This window comes from Sus scrofa, chromosome 13 (genome assembly GCF_000003025.6).
Source record: "Sus scrofa isolate TJ Tabasco breed Duroc chromosome 13, Sscrofa11.1, whole genome shotgun sequence".
NCBI classification, from domain to species: Eukaryota; Metazoa; Chordata; class Mammalia; order Artiodactyla; family Suidae; genus Sus; species Sus scrofa.
Window position 1 is genome coordinate 153,789,375 of NC_010455.5, and position 26,886 is coordinate 153,816,260.

The 26,886-nt window shown below is 35.0% G+C and overlaps 1 protein-coding gene across 4 annotated transcripts in view; it reads right to left on the reverse strand.

The window, feature by feature from the left end:
- ALCAM (activated leukocyte cell adhesion molecule) overlaps positions 5,617-26,886 on the reverse strand; it is a 203,251-nt gene continuing 181,981 nt past the window's right edge. For 2 of the 4 annotated variants that reach the window (XM_013982482.2, XM_003358827.5), the window contains 2 exons: positions 9,889-10,004; positions 5,617-8,059 (listed from right to left, as the gene is read on the reverse strand). In XM_013982482.2, coding sequence (XP_013837936.1) covers positions 9,917-10,004 — 88 coding nt within the window. In that variant the 3' untranslated portion in view covers positions 5,617-8,059; positions 9,889-9,916. Of the gene's footprint in view, positions 8,472-9,888; positions 10,005-26,886 lie in introns of all 4 variants that reach the window. The other 2 variants (XM_021070497.1, XM_021070498.1) reach the window with 2 other exon arrangements.

Genomic DNA, 26,886 nt, shown 5'->3' on the forward strand with positions numbered 1-26,886 from the left:
ATCATTTTGGTAAAGCCCATTTGACTTTGCTCCCAACCACATGGTTCGCCCATTGGACCAAATGCTTGGAAAAATCATTTTAAAGGAGAAAATGAGAAGTTGATTTCTACCCCCAGCCTACACACATGCATATCCTACTTGTGCTTGTGGGAAATAATAGAGCCGACCCAACAAGAATTGCTTTACTGCCAGTTTCTCTTTGGTGCAATGCCAAATCACTGGGCAATGATGCTGATGGGATCAATGTAAATTTCACTCCATTGATGTTGCAAAAACACCATAAAACCCACAGCATTACTATTTATAAATCTGCACAACCTTTTGAATTGAACATTAATTCCATACATTGCTATTATCAGGATAACAGACAATATGTACTGTAAAGTACATATTTGATACTTTAATGACTTTATCATATTCCCGAAAAAATAAACTTAAAGAATGCAAGAATGACAAAATCACCACAGGCAACTTTTAAAATGCATTTCTCTCAAAACATATTATCAGTTAGGAATATGGAGGAAGATCTATCCGTTGTTTTTGTGGTTTGGCCAGTGTGACAAAAAACCCATCATCTTTCAAATTGCTTAATATGCAACTATTATAAATGAGAAACAAAGCTCTCTAAATTAAGAAAAGTCACAGAGGATTACCCCTATGTATAAACCTGCAAATGTTTGAAAAAAATAATCTTTCCTCTTGGAATCAGAGAACAATAAGTAATGTCTGGCTCTGAAAACAAATACCATTTTAAAACTTTTGATGGAAAATTCAATTAAGAGAAGAAAAAGAAACTTAGTTGTTATTGCTAACAAGGCAGAAGCCCAGACTTTTGGGGTGTAAGTAACAGTTTCACATCCACTGTAATGCTTAGACATAAACATTTTCTTAACAGAACCATTCCGTTTCCTTCATGAACCATCGCAAGGAGAGTCCTGTGAATCAATTTTCAAGCAGTAACTACATCTTATTTCACTAATAACATGGTTTTTTCACTGATAAGAATTCAAAGAATTATACAGGGTTGTCCCAGTTTTAACTGTTATTTCTGTGGAAGTGAACATCTCAGATGGTATGTGAATCAAGCCATCAATTTAAACTTCTAATTGAAGCTCGATTTTTGTGGGCCTAGCTGGGAAAATATAATCACAAAGAAAGTGTATAGAAAAAGCTGAGATAACATTTTGATTATTTATCTCACAAATAGTCCAAATTGAACTGCTGTCAGCTTCTGAAGGCACGTTTCGTCAAATGCTAACTTTCTGGAGACCACAGCCTCTGCTCTCTGATAATACAGTTTTTCTTTCTTTTTTTTTATTAATTTAATAATTTTTTTTTATTTTCCCACTGTACAGCAAGGGGGTCAGTTTATCCTTACATGTATACATTACAATTACAATTTTTCCCCCACCCTTTCTTCTGTTGCAACATGAGTATCTAGACAAAGTTCTCAATGCTATTCAGCAGGATCTCCTTGTAAATCTATTCTAAGTTGTGTCTGATAAGCCCAAGCTCCTGATCCCTCCCACTCCCTCCCCCTCCCATCAGGCAGCCACAAGTCTCTTCTCCAAGTCCATGATTTTCTTTTCTGAGGAGATGTTCATTTGTGCTGGATATTGGATTCCAGTTATAAGTGATATCATATGGTATTTGTCTTTGTCTTTCTGGCTCATTTCACTCAGGATGAGATTCTCTAGTTCCATCCATGTTGCTGCAAATGGCATTATGTCATTCTTTTTTATGGCTGAGTAGTATTCCATTGTGTATATATACCACATCTTCCGAATCCAATCCTCTGTCGATGGACATTTGGGTTGTTTCCATGTCCTGGCTATTGTGAATAGTGCTGCAATGAACATGCGGGTGCACGTGTCTCTTTTAAGTAGAGTTTTGTCCGGATAGATGCCCAAGAGTGGGATTGAGGGGTCATATGGAAGTTCTATGTATAGATTTCTAAGGTATCTCCAAACTGTTCTCCATAGTGGCTGTACCAGTTTACATTCCCACCAACAGTGCAGGAGGGTGATAATACAGTTTTTCTTAAAGAATCTGGTAACTTATGTTGAGGCTCTGTTCAGGCTCTCATTTATTTCTTGGTAGCGTAGTGTTTATGAAATTAGGTTTACTCATACAAATATCATTGTAACTATTGAGTCTAGTAGTATTATTGTACCTTTTTGTTATACTTATGAATGCCTCCTATTAAAGTACCAGGAATATTCTTACCACATAGCTTTTTCCTTTTTGACAAACATTTTGTAGTTCTAACAATTCCTTTTCTGATAAGCAAATCCTATGTCCTCCCTTATAGGAATATGGGGTAAAGTAGCCCACAGTGTGTGTGTGTGTGTGTGTGTGTGTGTGTGCGCACGCATGTGTGCAGACACCTATATATGTAATTGAATCTTTTCTTTCTTTCAACTGCTTAGTCATTGCAAGATAAAACCTTTTCCTGAGCCAGCTAATAAAAAGAGACAAGACAGATAAATTGAGAATGAAATTTGCCTTTGGAGTTTTATGCCTGTGTGTTCATTTTCCAATGAATATATGCGCATTTGAGAGTATTTATATGAAAAAATGAGAGAGGGATAAATTTGAAGAAGAAAGAGCAATTGGACTGGAATAGGTAAAGAGGGAAAAAAAATGAACTCCAATTTTCTGACCTCCTATTTCCCAAATAGTGTTTTTAAAATATTTTTTTATTCAGAAGCTTAGATAAGAAATATACATTCTGGGATTCCCATTGTGGCTCAGTGGTTAACAAACTTGACTAGTATCCATGAGGATGCAGGTTCGACTCCTGGCCTTGCTTAGTGAATAAAGGATCTGGCGTTGTTGTGAGCTGTGTCGTAGGTTGCAGATGCAGCTTGGATCCCGTGTTGCTATGGCTGTGGCCTAGGCCAGCAGCTAGAGCTCTGATTCAACCCCTGGCCTGGGAACTTCCATCTGTTGTGGGTGTGGCCCTAAAAAGCAAAAAAATTAAAAATTAAAAAATTAAAAAGAAATAAAAGATTAAAAAAAGAAATATACATTTTATGTTTAACTGAACTATTTTATATTGTTAAAATATGATACTTGGAAGGTCAAATCTGTGGGGAGCCGAGGAGTTGCAGGAGGCCGAGGAAGGGAACTAGCCTGACGGCACAGCTCCTAACCGAGGAAAGAAGCCTACCTGCTGGCACAGTTCTGAGAGCAGGTTTAGAAACAGGGAAAAAGGGCTTACCTGGTGGCACAGTTCCGAGGGCAAGTTCTAAAACTAATGAGGCTCACCTGCTAACCCGACAACAATGGCAACAATAACAAAATGAAGCCTTTGCACAACAGTGCAAGAATAGAAATCGCTTCTTGGAAAAATCAGTCTTTCCTGTTATTTACTTATTATTCAATCTTTCCTGTTATTTGTTTGTTATTCTTTGTTATTTTCCTATATTGTTGTGTGACTCAATAAAATTGGAACAACAAAAAATTGAAACAGTAATAAAATAATAAGAGCTTCACCTTGGTGGAATTCCCCCTATTCAGATCTAATGTAGGTAAAAACAAAGTATTCATTAGTTTGTTACAAGTAAGAATAGGTTTTAGAGTTAGGTAATTGTGGAATGTAGAATAGGCTAGAATAGGTTAGACATGCATTATTCTTGATGGAAAAACATAATAATAATCTTACTTTTAATGAATTTTGTAGGAGGCTTTTAAGTTTTAGGAAATTAAGGTGCTTTGATATAAAAAATATTTTCTCATACTGTCCCCTGACCATAACGCTTTGAAGTTAGTACCCCAAGCTTTAATCTAAAAGATGAATTTTTGTAAATGTCAAATTCTTGTGCTTGTGACCTTTCTAGTTGTTAAAGATTAGCTTAAAACAATAATGGGTGGTGCTTGCTAAAAGTAACCACAACACGTTTTGTACCAAATTGCCTTATTTTCATATAATGTTTTTTCCACATTATGTTTTGTACCCATTATAGTTTTACATGATGTATTGTATCCGTTAGTTTTAATTAAAATCCTTAGAACACAATGTATATCTACTGTACCATGTAATCTAAAAGTTTTACCTTTAAAAATATGATCTAAGCCCTGTGATGTAAGTTATAATCAAGCTGTCTATATAAACTGCTACCTATACTAATAAAATTTGAGCAGTCCAGCACCCTGAAAGAAGGGACAAAGAGGCTGTCTCCATCTGCATTGCCGACACTGTCCATCCCCGCAGGAACACCCTGGCTCCTGGAGCTGGACTCTGGCACAAATCTATTGTACTGCTTTTTTTAAAGAGTAGAGTTAGTTCCATTTGATTCCTTATAACATATAATAAAAAAATTTATATAATAATTTATTGTTTTCAAAAGTTTTCACATGTTTCTTCTCATATTACTCTGAATATGAATGGCACTAGGTATCAGGGGGACCAAGTAGGTTCTTCAATGTAACTCAATCATTTTGGTAACCTCCCCAAGCATAGTTAGGTGCATGGTCTTACAATAGGAATGATAAACAATTCAGTGACTGGAACTTAGACTTGGACCTCTTGAGCATAGGTGTCAACCATTCCAGGTGTTTTATGATTGTGGACAAAATTATTTACATTGTCTTCATTGGTAAGATGGGGATAGCACCTCCTGTAGCACCTCTTGTAGAATGCTGGGCAGATTCAAATAAAACCGTGTAAATAAAATATCATCATAGTCCATGTCTCAAAATAGGTAATTAGTATATGATAGCAGTATGTGTGTTTAATATATGATTTATGTGTATATATATTATATATATATAAATGTGTTCAAAAGTGTGATGTGATTGATACATATGTCACATAATTTTTACATGCACAAGTATTTTAGGCACACCTATAATTATACATGTGAAATGTCTAATACCCCAAGACAGTAAAAAATATTATAATATTTGCCTATTCTATGATTTAAACACTTTGGAATAATCCTTTATAGATGGTATAACCAGTTCATATTCCCAATTTTACATATTATGAAAAGGAGGATTTCTCTATTAAAGAAGTATGGTAACCATGGTGGACTAGGGTAAGCGTGGCCTTTAGAATCAGATCTGGTTTGATACCCGACTTACCCACTTAAAAGCTAAATGTACTTGGGAGTTATGGAAGCTGCTAAACCTTAGTTTTCAGCTGTTAAATAAGATAATGTATAGATAGCTCTAGCATAAAATATGGGCTCAACAAATATTAATTACTCTCTCTGATGCACATAGCTGGCTAGCTTTACCTTATTTTGAAGGGGAAGCATTTCTAGGTTCCAAATGGTAAGCTGAATGGTTGTTAATGGAGGAAGTGAAGAAACAGGTGAGTGCCCTCTTAATTAAGTTCCTGAGACAGTCACATGGGACAGCCCCAGGAAGTATGATGGGATCATTGAAAATGGAGACACACCCATTATAGGAATCATCACTGGTGAAATTAAGGACTAGCTAAAGTGGCCTCCCTGAGGTAATAGGAGGGCATGAACAATTTTATTTTGCTGCATTCCCTCTCCAGAGAGATGGAGCGTCACAATGAGTTTCCCATTCTTTAATAAAGATGAGTACTTTCTATGCACGAACATCCTAGTTTAAATAAGAGGCAGACAGCTGTGAAAGATATGTGAAGACATATTTCAGTTTTATTATCTTTTAGGCATAGACGGGTATGTTAATCCATTTCCACATACAATTCCTGGAATCACAGATAGGGAGTGAACCTTGAACTGGCAAAACCTATCTCTTGCTGCCAAAGAGTAAAACTGAAGAGACGAAACCTCAAAAGTGGAGGATTGTATATGATCTTCCTTTCTGGCCTTGCTGTTACACACATAAGCTTTCCTTTTTATCCAGGCATTGATTTACTGGTAACAATACTGTCCCTTTTTCACTCAGCAAACTTTCTGCTTTGCATCCATAGCTCAATATCCCACGTTCTGCTCTCAAGGTTCGGACAGCTGTTTGTTTGGACTTAGTTAACCATAGAAGCCAAGAAATAATTGTAGTATAAACCTCTCTTTCTATTGTCACATTGCTTCTTTCTGAAAATTTATCTTAGGAGTTAGACTTTGAATCTTTGATCTCTTGCACCCAAAGAAAAAAGAAAAAAATATATATTTATATGGAAATAATTTCATTTTAGTGTTCATAGTTTATTGTGGAAAGCAGGTGTTTAAAAATTTTAGAATTTCTTTAACAAAATTCTAAAGATAAAAGAAAAAAGAAATCACAGTATTTACAGAGATAACATAATGGCTTAGCCATGCAAAACAAATAACTTTGGTTTTTCCCCTTTCACTTTGGTTTAAATATTGACCAAGATTCAATTTTTTTCCTGCCAAATAAAACTTCAATAAATCAAAGTTTAGAGGCAAAATAACATATTTTCTTTTTTTCCATAATATTTTATACAGCATCAAGTCTAATAGGATATTTTATGTATTTAATCCATACCAATACACTACAGGAAGCTTTTATTAAACTGAGTCACTATCGCCCAGACAGCAAACAGTTTACAAATGTACAATGGTGTATGTTTCTAAATAATGCAGAAGTGGCAAATTATTCCTAATTGTCATCTGACATTAATCTTCAATTTATTTCTCATTGCCCTCATAATTTCCTATTCCATCTATCTAAAAAATAAACACCAGTTTTCCTTTACTCCCAAAGAACACAGTTTTATACCTGGAAATCTGGTGTTCATTTTTCTTTTCCAATAAAGTTATGTAAATCCTGGGACAAAAATGGCTGTGCAGTGTTCTCCCAGAAACCAGGCTTCTGCTTGAAAGAGCAAAGTTTGAAAGTCTAGTCACAAGTAGCTATTGGCCCATGTCCAGTCTACTTCAAAAGGTTTCCATTTATACTACCACCCTAAAAAGTTCCTCAAGCATAAAACATGTTTGTTTATAAAGTTACAAATTTGAATGTAACTAAAGATACATAGACATTTTATTATTACACTTTCATGTACTGCTTGATAAATTATGTACCAGTTAAAAACACTAAATTATCTCAAGGTGCATTCAATATCTGTAGCGTAGTTAACAAAAACACACACGAAAAAAATATATATTCTATATTCTGTGGAAAATAACACAGCTTTGATAATGATCACTGTTAAAAATCTCCAATTCTGACTGATATCTTTTTTCTTTAAAGGAAACAGGTATAATTTTAAGGCAGTGGATAACCCAAAGGATTTAATACCAATTTTCAATTACAGTGATTTACACTGTGATCTATGGAAATGGGGATATCATCCATGATTTTTCCAAACTGTCTCTCACACATTGACTTGTTTTTTAATTTTGACAGAAAATAATTTATTAGCAGGTATCTTTAAAGGTAAATGCTATCCAAATTCTGTGTTAATTTTTTTTATAGAAAAGGCAAAATTTGTCAGTTTGGGAGTACCATAATGTGTGTCCATATGTGGGTATGATTTATTTTTGAGAGTTGGTTGGTGGCACATACACAGAATCAGCTGATCTGGGGCTTCTTCATCTGACTCTCTGCCTCCTCCCCTCTTGTGATAAAAATCAAGAGTTTTTGATTAGGGCAGTATGTGTCCCCAATCTTCACAAGCTGCCACCTTTGGGATTTAGGTGCTTGTGCGAAAGTTTGGGGGCATTCCTGATAGCAATCAGAATCAGAAATGTACCTGCTCAGATTATCCAATATAAACAATTGAAATAAAAACATTACATTATACATCAGATTAACAGCAACTCCCAGAACAAAGCTTACAGTGTATAAAAATAGCTACGTAAAAAATTTACATAAAAGGCAAACCAAAAAGAAATTCTCAGTGCAGACATTTACAGAAAAAAAAAAAAAAATCAAACCAACGCAACATATGACCTACTATCATGGCTGCCAAAACTTGTTGTCATTGTTTGTAATTTCATTTCATTGTTTTACTTGAGATAATTCTCTAAAATCCAGCGACAGCTTGGTAGAATGAACTGCTTAATACTTGAACCATGAATTGCTGTCAATGTCTTTGTATATGTCTTAAATACAATCCACGTTCATGCTTCAATTGGTCTATATAGTTTTTTCTCTGAAATGATGAGAAAAACTTAATTCAGATAAGTTACCATAGTGATAATTTCACAATAAACATATGCTTTATACTAAAAGTGATATTTCATAAGAGCTTTTTATAAAATTCCATTGTCCCTGAACCCAGCTGTAATCTCAGGTATCGCTGCAGCTCTTCCACAAAGAATTTTTCTGAGTTGTTGAGAATTTTTATTTTTGTGCAAATTGCTAAATTCTTATGAAGATTTTAAGGTTTTTCAGGAAAATATTTCATTCTATTTCTTTCCAGGTCAAAAAATTCATTTATCTCTTCAAATCACACTTAATTTTGTGGGCTTTGTCTTCAACTTCAGTTTCCCTTTGAGAATTTATCTGATTTTGAAGAAAACAGAAGGTAAACTCTATGTTTACACAGGATTAAGGAATGAATCCTAGAGAGGCAAAAATAAAAATCAGGGTGGAATGCTTCATACTTGGTCTCCAGGGGAAAGTGAGAGAGGCAAGTAACTCAGTTCTTACTCCTTTTATCCAATCTTTTTGCGATTCTGGTTTTCAGGTTTTAAAAATGTCTTATTTCAATTATTCTATTATTCTTTCTGTGTGGACCCTTCTAATTACAGTTCTTTCCCTTGCCTCCATCTCCTCTATGGGATTAATTTAGGTGACCTGCTTAAATTACAATTTTTATTTATTTTTTATTTCTAATGAACCAAGGTTTTAGGTGGCTGTTGGGGATTTTTACATATATGAGAAACTATTCTAACAGCTATTCTCAGGGACACATAAAATAATTTGTCCAAATGGCTTCTCTGTTTGACCAGCTCAAGAGAACATAAATGAAAATAAAAAGCTCAGGGAGTTCCTGTTGTAGCACAGTGGAAACTAATCCAACTAGTGTCCATGAGGATGAGGTTTCTATTCCTGGCCTCGCTCAGTGGGTTAAGGATCTGGCATTGCTGTGAGCTGCGGTGCAGGTCACAGATGTGGCTAAGATCCCACATTGCTGTGGCCGGGAGCTATATCTCTGATTTGACCCCTAGGAACTTCCATATGCCATGGATGCAGCCCTAAAAAAAAAAAGAAAAGAAAGAAAGAAAGAAAGAAAGAAAGAAAGAAAAAGAAAGGAAGAAAAGAAAAGAAGAAAGCTCAAATTGTAAGTGGCAATATGATGAAAACATAACTTTTTTGGAGATTATCTTAAAAATCACATATATAGCTATTATATGTAGATATATGTAATGTATATGTATGTGTATACACATATAATATTGATGTATATACTATATAATAACTTATACATGCTTATATAGTTATATACACACATATACAATATACACACTATTTGGAAAAGTGTGTGTATACACACACAAATTTATTAGTGTGTAATTTGAGAGATGGCTGTATAAATACACTGACATTTTTAAATATATTAAATCTTTGGGCCAAAATGTTTATATTTTAAAATTTATCTCATAATTGCTTTTTAAAATAAACAAAGTATTAGAATGGCTCTCATCTAACCAAAATATCAATTTATAATATTAACTTTTTTGCACTCAGTAAATTTTTTGGCATGAAAATATAAAATGCTCTTTGAATGCTAAAATCTCAAAATTTATTTCAGCTATTTTGAGGATAACAATTTTTTTTCAGAGGATGAGAAGTCTGTTGAGATTCTGTTCTGAGACTACCTTTCTGAGTAGCCAGTTTCTTTTTGAAAAACTTTCTTCTTGTTTTGAAAGCTGCAATTATAAAGTATCGTAATGTCTAGGCTTTGCCTTTCATCTCCAAGGATGTTTCATACTTTTTTGGGAATTATTTCTATAAACCTCAAACCGCCTAACCTACCTGGACGACAAGTAGAATAGTTTCTCTCTTAGGCTTCTGTTTTGTGATTGTTTTCTTCTAACTTTTTGTTTTCTTCCAGATTACCAAGGTCCTTGTTTACGTGTTTTGATGCAGTCCTACAAGAGAATTAAATAAGCATTATCACATTGACACACACATATTTTTCCTTTGTTTTTGTTTTTGTTTTTGTTTTTAGAGTCACACCTGCGGCATATGGAAGTTCCTGGGCCAGGGGTTGAATCAGAGCTGCAGCTGCCGGCCTACGCTACAGCCACAACAACTTCGATTCCAGCTGCCTCTGTGACCTATCCTACACCTGTGTCAATGCCAGATCCTTAACCCACTGAGGCCAGGGGTATCATCACAGAGACAATGTTGTGTTCTTAACCCACCGAGCCGCAACCGGAACTTCGAAGCACACATATTTAACTTTTCATATTTTTATTTTTAAGGTTCACATGAATGTATTGTTGAAAAGCAAATGTTTTACATCTAATACAGGTAAGCTATTAGGATGAAATAGTCTTCATCTGTGAGCCTGGATAGCTAACAGAACATATTTTACTGAAATTGCCTTGATTGTGGGGCTGCATTAAATATATGCTGAAAGAAAAAGAAGTCAATTATTTGAACACAGACTATACAAACTTAAGCTGTATCATGTTTTTGGCTGGGTTTTTTTCTCTTTACTTTTTATTTATCTCTCTAATTCTTATCACTCGATAGTAAAACTTTTCATTCTGGACAAATATGTTCTATAAAAATTTTCTTTTTTTATGAAAAAGGAGGTTTCATTAGGGGCTTTCTCTTTCTGTATTCCCTATTTTATGCATTCATGTTGAGCCAGTGTCCTTATATTTGTTTATGGATTCTGTTTGATCAAATAAATCAAAAACATGATTAGAAAGATCCGAGTTATGACAGAACATTGGTAGCAGAAGCTAAGGCAGCTCTAATGTGGTGGTTCTCAATCGTGATCCCAGACCAGCCCTATCAGCATCCCCTGGGAACTGGAGAGAAGGGCAAATACTGAGTCCCACCATAGAACTTAGTAAACAGAAACTCTGGAGATGGGGCCTGAAATCTTTGATAAACAAGGCCTCCTGGTAGCTCTTCTGCATGTAGTTTGAGAACCACTGCCCCAGCAGCTTCCAGGGTTACACATGATGACTAGGTTCTATCTTTTACTAGCTGGAATCAGGTTTTCTTAATCATACAGCTAAATTCCTTGGTTTTGTGACCACTAGGTAGAAATTATAACTGTTATTTCCAAGAGTGTATCATTTCCTTCCTTCCTCCCTTGCTTCCTGCCTGCCTGTCTTTCCTCATTTCTTCCCTAACTCTGTTACAAGCATATCAGGGGAACCACAGTGGTATGATACTTCAAATTATTATTGCTATATAACTCCTAGTAATACTTCTACTTTTAAAAAATTATATAATACCAGATTCCTCTTAAGGAAGCTGGGGTAGAAAACTCCATTTTCCCTAAAAGTATTTTTATACTTTTCATACAATTCCTTAACTCATTTGCTAAGAGTCACAACTTAATAATATGATGTCAACAGTGTGACAGTGTAAATAATGGTACATGACAGTGTATGATATATATTCAATGTTCAAGTGAGATGAAGACATACATCTCATTCATATCGGGGCATTCGTTACATTTAGCCTGAATTTAACTTAATTTGTGATTTAAAAATTCATAATTTAGCTTAAACTACAGACTTCTAAATCCATTCATAAGCAGGAGAGGAACCTCAAATCCTATCAACATGACTAAGTCCTACAATATGTGATGGCATTTTACAAGAGAGACATCTAAAAATGTAAATAAGACCATGTTCTATGTTTCAGTCTGTGCTTTGAGTTATATCATATTGTCACATAAATATTTTTCTATATTTTCCAGGAGAAGGAAGAATAATGCAGATGGTCTCTCTCTGCATATATTATACACATATGTATAAATATGTATTTATATTTTTATATATTCATCTATATAAAGGTATATATGCCATCTACATTATACACACACACACAAACGCAAACACATATGTACATCTCACAGATCATTTGAGGTCTAGTCTCTTTTGCTAATAAATTACTTAGCTAGTAGTAGCTAATAAAATCTTAGTAACTTCAATAATATCCATAATGATAATGTATCAATCATCAGAGTACAATTCAATGAATTTTCTAAGACTGGATGTGTGAATGTAACTACTTCCCAGCTAGAGGAACGGAATAGTTGTAGACGCAGAAGTTCCCCCACTATACTCCATTCCAGTCACTACTACCTTCCCAAAGGTCACTACTATCCTGATTTCTCACAGAATGGTTCTACCTGTTTTTATAGTTTGTATATAACTGGAATGATATCACATGTGTTCAATTGTTTGCCTTTTGTTTTTATTTAAATAAAAAAAATTATGGCTGCACCTGCAGCAAATGGAAGTTCCTGGGCCAGGGATGGAATCTGAGACTATGGCAATGCTGGATCCATTAACCTACTGTGCTGGGTCAGGCATTGAATGTATACCTTCAGAGTGACCATTGCAGTTGGACTCTTAACCACTGTGCCACAGTGGAAACTCCCTGTCTGCCTTTTATTTAAGTCTAGCTTTATGTTTGTAACATTCATGTATAATGTTGCATGTAGTTATAGATTGTTTATTTTCATGGCTATATAGCTTGTTATTGGGTGACTACATTGCTTATCTCTTTTACTGTTGATGGGCATTCTTGCTCTTTATTGTTTCTGGGATTTCACTCATACATAAATTAGATCTGTTGTGTGTATCCCACATGTCTCTTATGCTCTTACATGTCTTTCTATTTTTTTTTCCTCTCTGCACTTCAACCTGGATATTTTCTATTGATCTGTATTCCAGTTTACTTTTGGGATCTGCTGTGGTGAGTCTGCTTTTAAATTCATCTACCAAAGACCCATTTTTTAAACATCATAATTTTTCAGGTCTAAAATGTCAATTTGATTTTTAAATATTTAAAAGTAAATTTCAATTTTCTATTCCACTCATCTCCTTTGGCCTCTTCTACTTTCAATATATTTTTTACAGTTATTTTAATATCCTTGTCTGTTAACCACAATCCTCAAATAATGCATAGGTCTGCTTGTCTACTTTTCCTCTTGATGACTGATTATATTTTCTTGACTCTTTGCATATCCAGTCCTTTTTATTTTGCATGACACCATATATAAAAGAACTTTAGAGGCTACACATAAGGTTCTTTTCTATCAGAGAAGGTCATTCCTTTACTTTGGTAAGCAGATAGGTGACCAGATAGGATGACTTCAATGCATTCAGGGTTTGAGCCAGCTGAGGCTCAGGTGCAATTTGAGTAAGACTCAGTCTACATCTGGTTTATCCCTACTCTTAAGTTGTGACCCTCTCAAGCTTCTGATTGAGATTCTGGCATGTCTTGCTTTCTTCAGACCTTAAGTACAGAGGGAGCCAACTCTTCCCTCCAACTCATCTCCACCCTGATTTCCAGCCATCTCTCAGAAAAATACAGAATAAACTATATGTATATATAAGAGTAACAAAAAGAAAGTAGAAACTGAAAGCAATTTGACCCTTAACTAGATGAACTCTACTTTTGCATAACTTTTCCTTTGAGGGCACTTCCCAGTTGCAGAGGCAGAGACTAACTAGAACAAAACCTGGAAATTAAGGAGAAAAAAAAAATCTCAAAAAGGAGAGAGAGAGAGTGTTGAGGGTCCCACATCTGTGTGTAAACTATAGTAAGTTCCTTGGATGATCCCTAAACTGCATATTGTGTGGAAGAAATTTCACAGAGCCCAGAGGAACGCAATAGCCGGAAAGCTTAAAAACCTAACATAGTTTTTAGCCATTATCCACACAGAGCAGACAGAGTTTGCATTTGAACCTCACCACGCTAGAAGTTCTTGGCAGGCATGTCAGTCTTTCTATTGAAATCCCGGGAAAACCAAGTAAAGACTATGTGTCAAGACTCAGCATTCACCCTAAGACAGATGTGAAATATAAAATGTAAAAATAACCTTCACAAGATCGAGGAAATCAGCCAGTATTCTAATTGTCTCCCAGTAAAAACAATCCATATCCTTAAGTCTATATACTCAAATCTATAACCACTACAACATATCACCAAACAAAGACTAGTAATAAGTTAAAAGTTTCTATACATATAAAGAATAAAAAATGTAACACAAAGTTTTGAAAATGTCTTTGGTTAACAGAGATTTTGAAAACAGCAGATAAGAACTTTAAATCAGTAACTATATCACATGTTCAATACCTTAAAAAAATATAGTAACAATGAGAGAACAGATAGAAATCTCAGCACCAAAAAGGCAAACAATAGTAATTCTACAACTTAAAACTACAATATTAGAAAATAACAATTCACTAAATTATCTTATCACCAGATTGGAGATGGCAGAATAAAGCCTCAGTGAATTTAAGGATAAAAATTATATATTACACATTCTGAAAAAGAGAGAGAAAAATGATAGAAGAAAAGAAGCAGATCCTCAGTGACCCACAGGAACCATAGTGAGCAACCTAACAAATGTTTAATTGGAGTCCTAGTAAAAGCAAAAGAGAGCTGGGGCAAAAAAATATATTATAAGAAACAATGAAATATATTCCTAGATTTGTTGCTGTCCATTAACTTGAAGATCCAAAATGGTCAGCAGCCCCCAAGCAAGAGTGATTAAAAAAAACCAAAAAAACAAAACAAAACAAAAAAAAAAACACATCTAAGCACATCACACTCAAACACTCAAAATAATCAAAAGCAAATATAAAGAGAAAGACTTGAAAACAGACATAGAAAATTTGTTCAGGAAAACAATGACATGAAAAAACAGCTGATGTCTTATCAAGAAAAAATGCATTAAAAAGTTAACTACACATCTTTAAAATGCTGAAAAAAAATCTCAGACAAGAATTTTATATCTAGTAAAAATACCTTTTAGTCAAAGGCAAAATAAAGACATATTAAATTGAATAAAAGAATATTGGGAGGAATTATCACTAGTAGACTTGTGCTAAAGTAAGTATTAAAGAAACTTCTTTAGTTGAAGGGAAATGACACTAGAGGGAAACTCAGATATACAAGAAAGAATGAACATAAATTGTATGTATGTGATAAAATTTAAAATACTATTAAAAACTTTCACAAAGACAACCATTTAATGCTATATATATAGCACTATATATAAGACTCTTGAAACATTATAATTTCATTTAACCTCCTCCATCCTTTTTACTCTTGTTGTTATATCCATTACAACTTCATATATTTTAAACATCATACTACAATTATATGGAGGAGGATAAGTGAAATTATAATGTTTCAAGGGTTTTAGATTATTGAATGAGTAGGTCGTTATAAATTAAGAGTTCCTATTTTTAGCACAGCCACAATAAAAGAATACAAAGACAAACAGTTAATAGGCCAGTAGAGAAATTAAAATGTAATACTAAAACTTATTGAAATATCTCAAAAAGATAGCAGGAAAAGAGAAACAGAGGGCAACTAAAAAACAAATAGGGAGCTGGTGTCCTTAAATGTACCTATATCAAATGAGACTTGGCTAAATCTTCTAATTACAAGGTACAGATTGTCAGATTATAATAAAGAATCGAGACTCAACTATATGGTCTATATAAGAGGTTAAAATTTTTTTTTTCTGAAAGTTACAGATAGTAAACATTTTAGGGTTGCAGGGCACATGGGTTTGTTCCAACTCTTCTGGCACTATAGCATAAAACAGCACAGGTAGCATGTAAAGAAATGGGCATGGCTGTACTACCATAAAACTTTACTTATGAAATTAAGCAGCAGTCTGGGAGTTAATAGTTTGATCAGCCTCACTGTATGTGAGATGCATTTTACATATAAAAAGATAATTGAAAATAAAAAGATAAAAAAATATACCTGTAAACAATAAGCATATGAAACAGCATGGCTACATTAATATAAGGCAGTGTAAAATTCAACACAAAGAATATTACAACCATAATGAGAAACATTTCATAATAATAACAGGTTCAATACATAAGGAAGTAACAGTTGTATGTTCCTAATGAAATCATAAAGCAAAAACTGAGAGAACTGGAAGAAGAAATAGCCAAATATAGAGTCTTAGTCTGTTAGAGAATTTAAAAGATCTTTCTCAGTAGCTGATAGATAAACTGACTAAAATTTCAGTAAGCATGATCATGATGAAGTAACAAGTACTGGCTAGCTCTAGTATGGGAAGTGTATGCTTATAACCTTCTTACATTATATGTGAAATGATTTCATATAATTTGAAAAAAATCTGTAAGGATAAGAAGATTTAAACAAACTAGCGTCTACCTAACTTAATATACAGCTATAGAACACCATACCCATTAGCCACCAAATAAATTTTTTCAAGCGCCCAGGCAGCATCCACCAGGAAATACTATATGCCTGTACGCTAGGCCAAAAAAAAAAAAAAAAAAAAAAAAAAAAAGGAAAACCTCAATGCTTTTCGAAAGGCTAAATACCTACATACTAGGTTGTCTTAAAACAGAATTAAGTGAGAAATGTTGGGATATTAGTAGAGTTCTAGTTATAGGGTTCCAAAATAGAAACCATAAAGGGAATATAAAAATAGTTTGAACTGAATAAATATGAAAGTAAAACACACTGAAATTTGCATAATGCAGCTAACCCATTGCTGAGCGAAATTCAAAGTTTAAATGCCTATGTTATAAAAGAAGAAAGGCTAACATCAGTAATCTAAATTCTTAATTGACTTCATGAAATTAGATAAAAATAGCAAGTTAAACTCTAAATAATGAGAAGAAATTAATGGTTAGAGCAAAAATAACAAAAATTGAAAATAAGCAATAGAAATAAAAGCAAAGCAAAAAGTTTGTTATTTGAAATCATTAAGAAAATTGATAACTCCCTAGAAAGACTGAACATGATGCACAATTAATGAACAAAACACAAATTAACAATATTAGAAAATTTAAAAACTGTTATTACCACAGAACCCACAGGAAAAAAAAGGATAAGGAAATTCTATGCATAATTTTTTCTTTTTGTAAAAATGTCAATAAGCAAAATGAAATGGACATTTTCCTTGAAAAACTTACCAAAATTTATTTAAGAAGAAAAAGATGGGATTCTTTCCAACCCATTTTATTAAGCCCACAATACTGAACCAAAATTTAAGTTATTATAAGAAAAGAAAATTACAGACCAATATACCTCACGAATATAGACAAAAAAAACTTAATGAAATGTTGGTAAATAATATCTATCAATATATATAAATTATGACAAATCATAATAGAGTGGAATTTATTCCAGGAATGCAAGACTGGCCTATACTCAATCATCAACAATATAACTTACCATTTTATCAGAATAAAGAATATGAACAGAATAGAGAACCCAGAAATAAACCCAGACACCTATAGTTAACTAATCTTTGACAAAGGAGGCAAGGATATAAAATGGGAAAATTCTCTTCAGCAAGTGGTGCTGGACAGCTGCATGTAAATCAATGAAACTAGAACACATCCTTACACCATTCACAAAAATAAACTCAAAATGGCTTAAAGACTTAAACATAAGACAAGGCACTAGAAAATTCCCAGAAGAGAACATAGGGAAAACATTTTCTGACATCAACCACACAAATGTTTTCTTAGGTCAGTCTCCTGAGGCAACAGAAATAAAAGCAAAAATAAACCAGTGGGACCTAATCAAACTTACAAGTTTTTGCACAGCAAAGGAAACCATAAAAAAACAAAAAAGAAAAAAAAAATTCAAACAGTGCAACTGACAAGGGCTTAATCTCCAAAATATACAAACAACTCATGCAACTCAACAGCAAAAACAAAACAAAACAAAACAAAAAAACAAAACCCCCCCAAAAAAACCCAAAAAACAACCCAGTGGAAAAATAGGTAGAAGACCTGAATAGACATTTCTCCAGGCAAGACATACAGACGGGCAACAGGCACATGAAAAAAAGTTCAACATCACTAAATATTAGAGTAATGCAGATCAAAACTACAATGAGGTGCTACCTTGCACTGGACAGAATGGATATTATAATAAGTCTTCAAGTAACAAATGATAGACAGGGTGTAGAGAAAGGGAACTCTCTTACACTATTGATGTGAATGAAAATTGGTACAACCACTATGGAAGAAAACAATATTGTGGTACCTCAGAAAACTAAATATATAACTACCGTATGACCCAGCAATCCAAAATCCATGGGCTTTTCTGGACAAAACTTTAATTCACAAAGATACAGGCACCCCTATGTTCACTGCAGCACTATTCACCATAGCCAAGACATGGAAACACATAAATGTCCATTGACCCATGAATGGATTAAGAAGATGTGGTACATACACATGATGGAATACTACTCAGCCATAAAAAGAACAAAATAATGTCATTTTCAGCAACCTGGATGCAACCAGACATTATCATACTAAGTGAAGTAAGTCAGAAAGAGTAAGACAAATACCATATGCTATCACTTATAGTGGAATCTAAAATATGGCACAAATGAACCTATATACTGAACAGAAACAGATTAACAGGCGTGGAGAACAGACTTGTGGTTGCCAAGGGGGAGGAGGAGGGTGTGGAACGGATGGGGATTTTATGGTTAGTATATGCAAACTGTTACATTTAGAATGTATAAGCAATGAGGTCCTATTGTATAGCACAGGGAACTATATCCAATCACTTGTGATGGAACATGATGGAAGATATTATGAGAAAAAGAATGCATATATATATAACTGGGTCACTTTGCTATACAGCAGAAGTTGACAGAACATTGTAAATCAACTATAATAATTTTTTTTAAAAAAAGAAAAAAGAATATGATAAAAAACATGATTATTTGTAGAGCTAAGGTAGATGAAGATGTAACACAGATATAGATGTAGAAACAGCAATTCAACAATGATCTGTGATAGAAAATCTTTTTTTTTTTTTTTTTTTTTTTTTTTGGTCTTTTTGCCTTTTCTAGGGCTGCTCCCGTGGCATATGGAAGTTCCCAGGCTAGGGGTCTAATCAAAGCTGTGGCCACTGGCCTACGCCAGAGCCACAGCAACTCAGGATCCCAGCTGCATCTGCAACCTACACCAGCTCACGGCAATGCCGGATCCTTAATGCAACTTCATGGTTCCTAGTCAGATTCGTTAACCACTGTGCCACGACAGGAACTCTAGAAACTCTTAATAATCTAGGAATGTTAAAAACTTTCTTCAACGTGTTAAAGGACATTGAGTAGGAAAGAACTGGGCTGTGCTGAAAGAGAAGTCTGGCTTTTATCCTCTGTTCTTAGGAGATAATCTCTAAATAGTCAGATAATCTCTAAATAGATAATCTCTAAATAGAATTTTCTGAGTGATGGGAGTTGCTTTTTTATTCATGGTGGGCTTCCTGAATCCACCTGATAGTTTATGCTGAGGAGCTGTCTCAGAGTAGGGCCATCAATCCACAATAGTATTAGGGTGGAAGCTGCCCACACCTGGAAGACAATCACATGGCTTAGGGTGGGGGCTTTGGGCCATTTGATATCAGCCAGATTTCTGGGGAAGGGAGAGACTGGAGATTGAATTCATCACATGGATAATTAATCAATCAATTATGTCCCTGTAATGAAATCCCAACAAAAACTGTGGATACCAAAGTTCAAGTGAACTTCTTAGATCAGCAAAACTCCACGCTTTTGCCACACATTGAGGCCTGGAGAGTAACACTTCCCTGAGGACAAAGGAAACTTCATATGTGTAATCCTCCAGAGTGTGCCCTATACTTCTCTTCCCTTGACAAGTTTTAATGTATCCTTTATTTGTAATGAATATAACTATCAGTGTAATAGGTTTCAGTGGGTAATGAGAGAATTTCTAGCAGTTTATCCAACCTGAGGGTAGTTTTGTGAAAGCCCCAAACTTGAGATGATAGCAGAAGTGAGGTGGTCTTATGTTAACTCTTCTAACTTTGCATTTGGACCCTAACTCTTTGCAGCTGAGGTCAGAAATCTTGGGCTGACTTAGCAGTCTGGAGGACTCTACCCTTAACTAACTCTGGATAGATGAATGTGAAAAACACACAGTTAATACCATATATAATATTTTAAAATTCCCTAAGAAAATATTTTACAATTCCCTAAGACTGAGGACATGCAGAGCTGTCTACTCTCAACATCTTTTTTTCTCAATTTATTTGTTTATTTAATTTTTGTCTTTTTTTTTTTTTTCTTTAGGGCCACACCCACAGCATATGGAAGTTCCCAGGCTAGGGGTTGAATTGGAGCTGCAGCTGCTGGCCTACACCACAGCCACAGCAACAATGGATCCTTAACCCACTGAGCAAGGCCAGGGATTGAATCTGCATCCTCATAGATACTAGCGGGATTCTAAACCTGCTGAGCCACAACAGGAACTCCCTACTCTCAACATTTCTATTCATGACTTGTGTTGAAAGGGATGATGAGAAACTGGATACCATTTCCATTTCTAAATCTGTTTTGTTTTTAGTGAATTTAATATTTGTCTAGGGATGAAGAGTAGTTTCTGTGATTTCAAATTGTATCAAATAAAAGAAGGAGATATTATAAAGAAGGGAGTGACTAGAATTCTAAGGAAGTTGTGTATTCAGGGCAAATCACAGTATCTTTCAGCATATCTGTGCAGGAAAAATCAGGCAAAAAAATCACTATTCACAGTTTGGCACTGTAAAAAAAGAGTGGGTTGTTAGCAACATGAAACATATTTGTAGAATATATTTGTAGAATAAGAGTTGAGTAGCTTCCAACTGTTTTTTTTTTTCTTATTTTAAAGTTTACAAAACAACTCCAAACTCCCAGTCCACCCCACTACCTCCCTCTCCCCCTTGGCAACCACAAGCCTATTCTCCAAGTCCATGAGTTTCTTTTCTGTGGAAAGGTTCCTCGGTGCTGTATATTGCCTTTGGAATGGATTAGCAATGAGATCCTGCTGTGCAGCACTGGGAACTACGTCTAGTCACTTATGATGGAGCATGATAACGCGAGAAAAAAAGTATACATGTATGCGTGACTGGGTCACCATGCTGTACAGTAGAAAAGTGACAGAACACTGTAAACCAGCTATAATGGTAAAAAAATAAAAATCACTATATATAAAAAAGATATAAAACAAAAAGATAAAACTCCTTTCTTTTCTTAATCTCAGTCTCTAAAGTAATAACTGCTAACACTCTTACAATGCCTTAATGTGCCAGGCACTGTTCTAGATGCTGCATAGATATTAAATTATTTTAGCCTTAGGGTATCTCTATTTTATATTGAGGCTAATAAATTTGCTTGTGGTCATACAGCTAGCAAGTCACAAAGCCAGGATTCAAATTCCAGCAATCTGACTCCAGCATCCATGCACCAAGTTACATAGTTATACAAATAAGGTAAGTGTTAATCCTTGTGAAATGTACTAAATAAAAATAAAAAAACAGTGTTGCTGCTGGGGGAGGGGATATTCAGGAGTATATGTGTATAAGATTTACTTGAATTTTTAAATAAATTTCTCCATTTTTGTTACTGAGAGTCTACTTTCTTGAGCAGAGAAAAGCCTTTAAAAGTAATTCTGATTATTTTTTTGCTCAGTTTTGAGATTGACGTGGTAAAAATAAATATTATTTAACAGATGTGTCTTTTTATGGAAATTTTAGAGACTTGAAAGCATTTCATAGGTTAGAAATCCATCTACTACTGGAAGAGAACAAAATTTTATTTAAATCATTCTCTTTAGCAATATTTTCAGTCAATATTTTTTCAGATGATTGATTTGAGGGACAAGGTTAGACATTTATACAGAATGAGTGCTTGGGTTAAAATACAGATTATTACAGTTATTTGTCTTAAATGTTCTCAATCAGTCAGCTTTTTTATAACTTTAAAATGAGATAAAATTTAAATAGGAGAGGGATAATGTTGGAAGAAGCTCTAAAACTGACTCTCTAGTCTAATCAGGGAGGCAGAGAGGAGAGTCTTGACCTTGAGGTCAGTGAGTTTGGATTCTTATCCTCATGTGTCAAAGCTGAGCTGCGAGTCCTTGGGCAAGTCTTTCCTCTTAAAAGATGCTTGCTCTCCTGTAAAAAGGGGACAACAGGATCTACTCACAGGGCTGATGTGAGGATAAATGTATAGTATAAGTGAAAGCCCCCAGAAGTTGACAGGGTCTCACAAAACTGAGTGAATCACCAACTGCTGCCCAAGCCACAGCTATTGAGTGGTTGAAGGGAGTTTCATCCTAGCTCTCAACTCCCTTTTGTCTTATTTCTATAAGTGCAGTGCTATTGAGTGTTCAAGTTTCTCTTAAATAACTTTTTTAAAGATTTTTTTTTTTTTGCTTTTAGGGCCACACTCGCAGCATTATGGAGATTTGCAGGCTAGGGGTTCAACTGGAGCTACAGCTGTGGACCTACGCTACAGCCACAGCAAGGCCAGGATCCGAGCTGCCTCTGCACCCTACACCACAGCTCATGGCAATGCCAGATTCATAACCCACCAAGCAAGGCCAGGAATCGAACCCACAACCTCATGGTTCCTAGTTGGATTCGTTTCAGCTGCACCACAATGGGAACTCCTCTTTTTTAAAGATTCTTTAACTTGTTTTGTGAGATTTTCCCCAATACTACAAACTTATTTCAAGATCTCCTTGAAAGGACGTAGGAAACAAATCCAGTGGTGTTTTCTAAGTGTGCCTTTATTTTAATGCTTCAGAGTTGCTAAGAGACATGACAGAGGTGTTACTAATGCTATAGTGGAAATCATAGTGCAGTATATAAATGTATCAAATCAATACCTGGTACACCTTAAACTTACACAATGTTATCTGTCAATTACATCTAAACTAACAAATAATTTAGTTTGTTTAGGGATAAAGGAGGTAGGGAAGATGAAAGGGCATAGGAGTGGCAGATACAACCAATATATTGCAATCTTAGAATGTGGTATCATTTGAAAAGATACACAAAATATTATAATAGAGTTTATAGATTTAAGGTTTTCCAAAGGCAGGCATATGTATAACAAATTTGAAAACTCAGAGACAACATGAGGAATTATTAATACTTCCTAGTTGTGAGGGGAATTTTCTGTGATTTCTAATTTATAGCATGCCTAGGACACAGCACAGAAGGGCACCAGCACTATGGGTACTTAAGACTGGGACTCTGGAAGTGTGGAATTGCCACTTTCAGCAGATTGTCCATCGATACCTGTGCAGGTAATTAGGGTCATATCCCTGAGAATAGTTATTTTTTGTTCTCTCCAGGCACAGCTCTCAGCAGAATAAGTTTCCTCCTGAGCCAGGCTTAATAAATCTAATCCCTGCATCTCAGAAGGACAGTTGTCAGCAATTTCTGGGTTTGAAGAAGGAAACAAAGAAGCATAAATAGTTGTATTTATTACAACTTTTGATTTGATATCCTCAGCACTAGTAAGGCTCTTGAAAGAAATTCTCCACTAAAATAGGAAATCCTAATGTCCTTAATTAAAAAAAAAAAAAAGTAGGCCAATAGTGAATACGGGAACCACCACTGTATAAAAGATTAGGACCTTGAAACAAATGTAACAATACTGAATATGCATGAAATCAAAATGCCACCCACATGCATTCAGTATTATAGTTCAAAGTGTTTCCTTAAGGTGGGTAATGTGGTACTTGGGCAAAGGTAGGTGCTTTAGGAACAGGACTTCCTTTTACCTTTGAAACAATAATTAAACACTTGAAAAAAAATGAAATGCATATATACAGATAGCTGGAAGAGATAAAAATTGAAAGCTTTATGTTTTGATGTTTCCTCTGGAAATGTTTCAGTTCGCATGCAGTAGGAGAGGGGAGGGCCATGGATGGTTCTGCTCTTTGAGTGGCCAAGGATTTTGTGATTGACTGAATGGGGACTCCATCATTTCCACATTATCTTATTCTCCCTCTAGTCTACTCAGTTATTTATGATTTTATACAGTAACGGGACATTTTCTTTTCCTCCTTCTTTGGCTGCCTGCCAGGGACTCGATGAGAAAAAAAAAAGAAATCAAAACTTGGATTAGCCTGACGTCTAATGGAAGGGGAGAGGCCATGTCGGCCCTGTACTTTAGAACATACCCTTCCATCCCTGGCACTATATTAAATGCCAGCATGCAGTCAAAGTCAGAGATGAAATTTTAATTCCAAAGAAGTCTTGGTGAGGCAGAAAAGTATATTTGAAAGTATGTGAGATATTAGAGTTCCCATCCTGGCTCAGCAGAAACGAATCTGACTGGCATCCATGAAGACGCAGGTTCGATCCCTGGCCTTGCTCCGTGGGTTAAGGATCCAGCGTTGCCATGATCTTTGGTGTAGGTTGCAGACGTGACTCGGATCCTGTGTTGCTGTGGTGTAGGCCAGCAGCTACAGCTCTGATTCAACCCCTGACCTGGGAACCTCCATATGCCATTGGTGCAGGCCAAAAAAGACAAGACAAAAAAAAAAAAAAATGTATGTGGGATATGGAATAAGATACTGGATGTGTTATTTTGAGCAGGTTGTACTTGATAAACCTTAGATACTGTGAAAGATGGTTAATTAAATTTACCTCATTAAATTTTGAGGATTTCAGTTAAAGAAAAAGAAAAGAAGATGCTTACATAGTAGTAAATGAGGAAAGTCACTCAAAATGGCCTATAAATGGTCTTTCAGCACTATCTTTTCAATTTACTCAGTGGGGCATCGATGTTTCCTAATGGGAATATATATTTGATTTTAGACTGAGTATTGATCAAAAATAGAATTCCATTAAAATCAACTTTCTTGCAAGCTCCTGTTCCATATATTAAGGGATACTAGTGAGAAATGTTTTAGAAAGACTTAATATAACAGTATTTCTTGAAGTTTTAACGTTATGTGCAAGTCTACTTTAGTCTTTTGGCAATTTAGGATTGTCTGTTTTTCCTAAGACAGTAGAGGAGTATAGCATTGTATAAGGCAGAACTGACAAAGGATATTTGTAATTTTTAGACTTCCATGTTGTCTACATATACTATAGTAACCTCATGAAAATAGTCATGCGTTTCACAGTTGCAAATGATAAATCTCTTGGTAAATTTCCAATATTCACACAATGTGTATTTTGAGATTACAAATGTCTGGCTAATGCTTATTCCCAGTTTAGGGAATAAAGAGTATGGTGATTAAAAAACTATGGTGGTCAGGGGTCTCTTAAAAAGCAACCAACCTGGAAATTATGTGCGTTTTTTGTTTTGTTTTTTGTTTTGTCATTTTAGGGGAGGTTTCCAGGCCAGGGGTCGAATCGAGCTGCAGCCACTTGCCTACACCATAGCCACAGCAATGCCAGATCCTCATGGTTACTAGTCAAATTCGTTTCTGCTGAGCCACTTCGGGAACTCCTGGAAATTATGGTTTTAATATACTTCTGAATAAATTTGTGACTACATCACGCTGCCTTACATTTTTCCTTTATCTTTGGCTCTTTTAATTTTTCACTAGTTCTTGAACTATACAATATGCAGGAGAGGATTTGGAACTCAAACAGTAATTTTAACTTCCTTGAGGTATAAAAATAATCTTCAGAGAACAGGATAGAGAGAAATAGAGTAAATAACTTAAGTCATTGAATTATCTCTAGTTCTTTAATGTCTCCTACCTGTTAAATAACTAGAAATGAATTGCGTTTAGTCAATTAATGCCTTTTGTCTGGAACTGTTGTTAATAGCCTACATTTGCAGAAAATGATCAGAGGTATCCATTTGCATTATAAAAAATCTCAAGTTAAAAAAGGTCCAGTGAGAAGGTATATGAATCAAAATAGCAGAGGAATCATGAGTCTTTACTCTACAATGAATATACTATACCATAACATCAAGCACATCTGCTAAGTATTTCTTGCTGCAGTTCTCCATATTTAAAATAGATATAAAAATAAGTAGCTCATATTAATGGAATGGGGAGTGCATATTATTTGAGTAGCCACTAGTTATGTTAACAAATGTCTCTTAAATTCGACTTGGACATAAAAGATTGTCTCTCTCATCTCTCTTTCCATTGACTTTTTAAATTGCCAGTGCAAAGAATTTCCCCTAAATATTGTTTAAACTTCCCTGCTTTGCTAGCTGTATCACTGAGCTTTAATTAAATAAAATTTTTGACTCCTAATTTAATTGTTCCTCAAAATTATTTGCAATAATGGGTGGCTCAATAAGATGGTTGATGGTATTATTTTGCAGGATAGTAAACACCAGGGTATACTTCTTTAGGTATCTGGGGAAAAAGTCTGGACCATATATTTATTAAAAATCTCTCATATACAGGTCAATTGGTGATGAATTAAGCTAAAGATAGAAATGCAACCCTCATACTGATGTATAAAGTTGAAGTTACCTAGAAGAGAGGGAGAGTATAGTAGATTCAAAATGGACTTAGCAATTCTTAACCTGAGAGTTCTTATTTTTCTTTTCTTTTCTTCCTTTTTTTTTTTTTTTTTTTTTTGCTTTTTAGGGCTGCACCTATGGCATATTGAGGTTTCCAGGCTAGGGGCTGAATTGGAGCTACAGCTGCCAGCCTACACCACAGCCACAGCAACACCAGATCCGAGCCATGTCTGTGACCTACACCGCAAATCACAGCAACGCCAGATCCTTAACCCACTGAGCAAGGCCAGGGATCGAACCCACTTCCTTATGGATACTAGTCGGGTTTGTTACCACTGAGCCACGATGAGAACTCCCTGAAAGCTCTTTTTATGAACATGCACCTATTCTGGATATAGGGATTAACAATAACTCACATAGCAAAAAACACGGGCTCATCTCACAGGGCACTGAAGGAACAACTAGTCAGGAATGTAAAGCACTTAGCAAATCTGAAGCATTCTGCGTTCTTTATTTATTTATTTATTTACTTATTTTTGTCTTTTTAGGGCTGCTCCCAC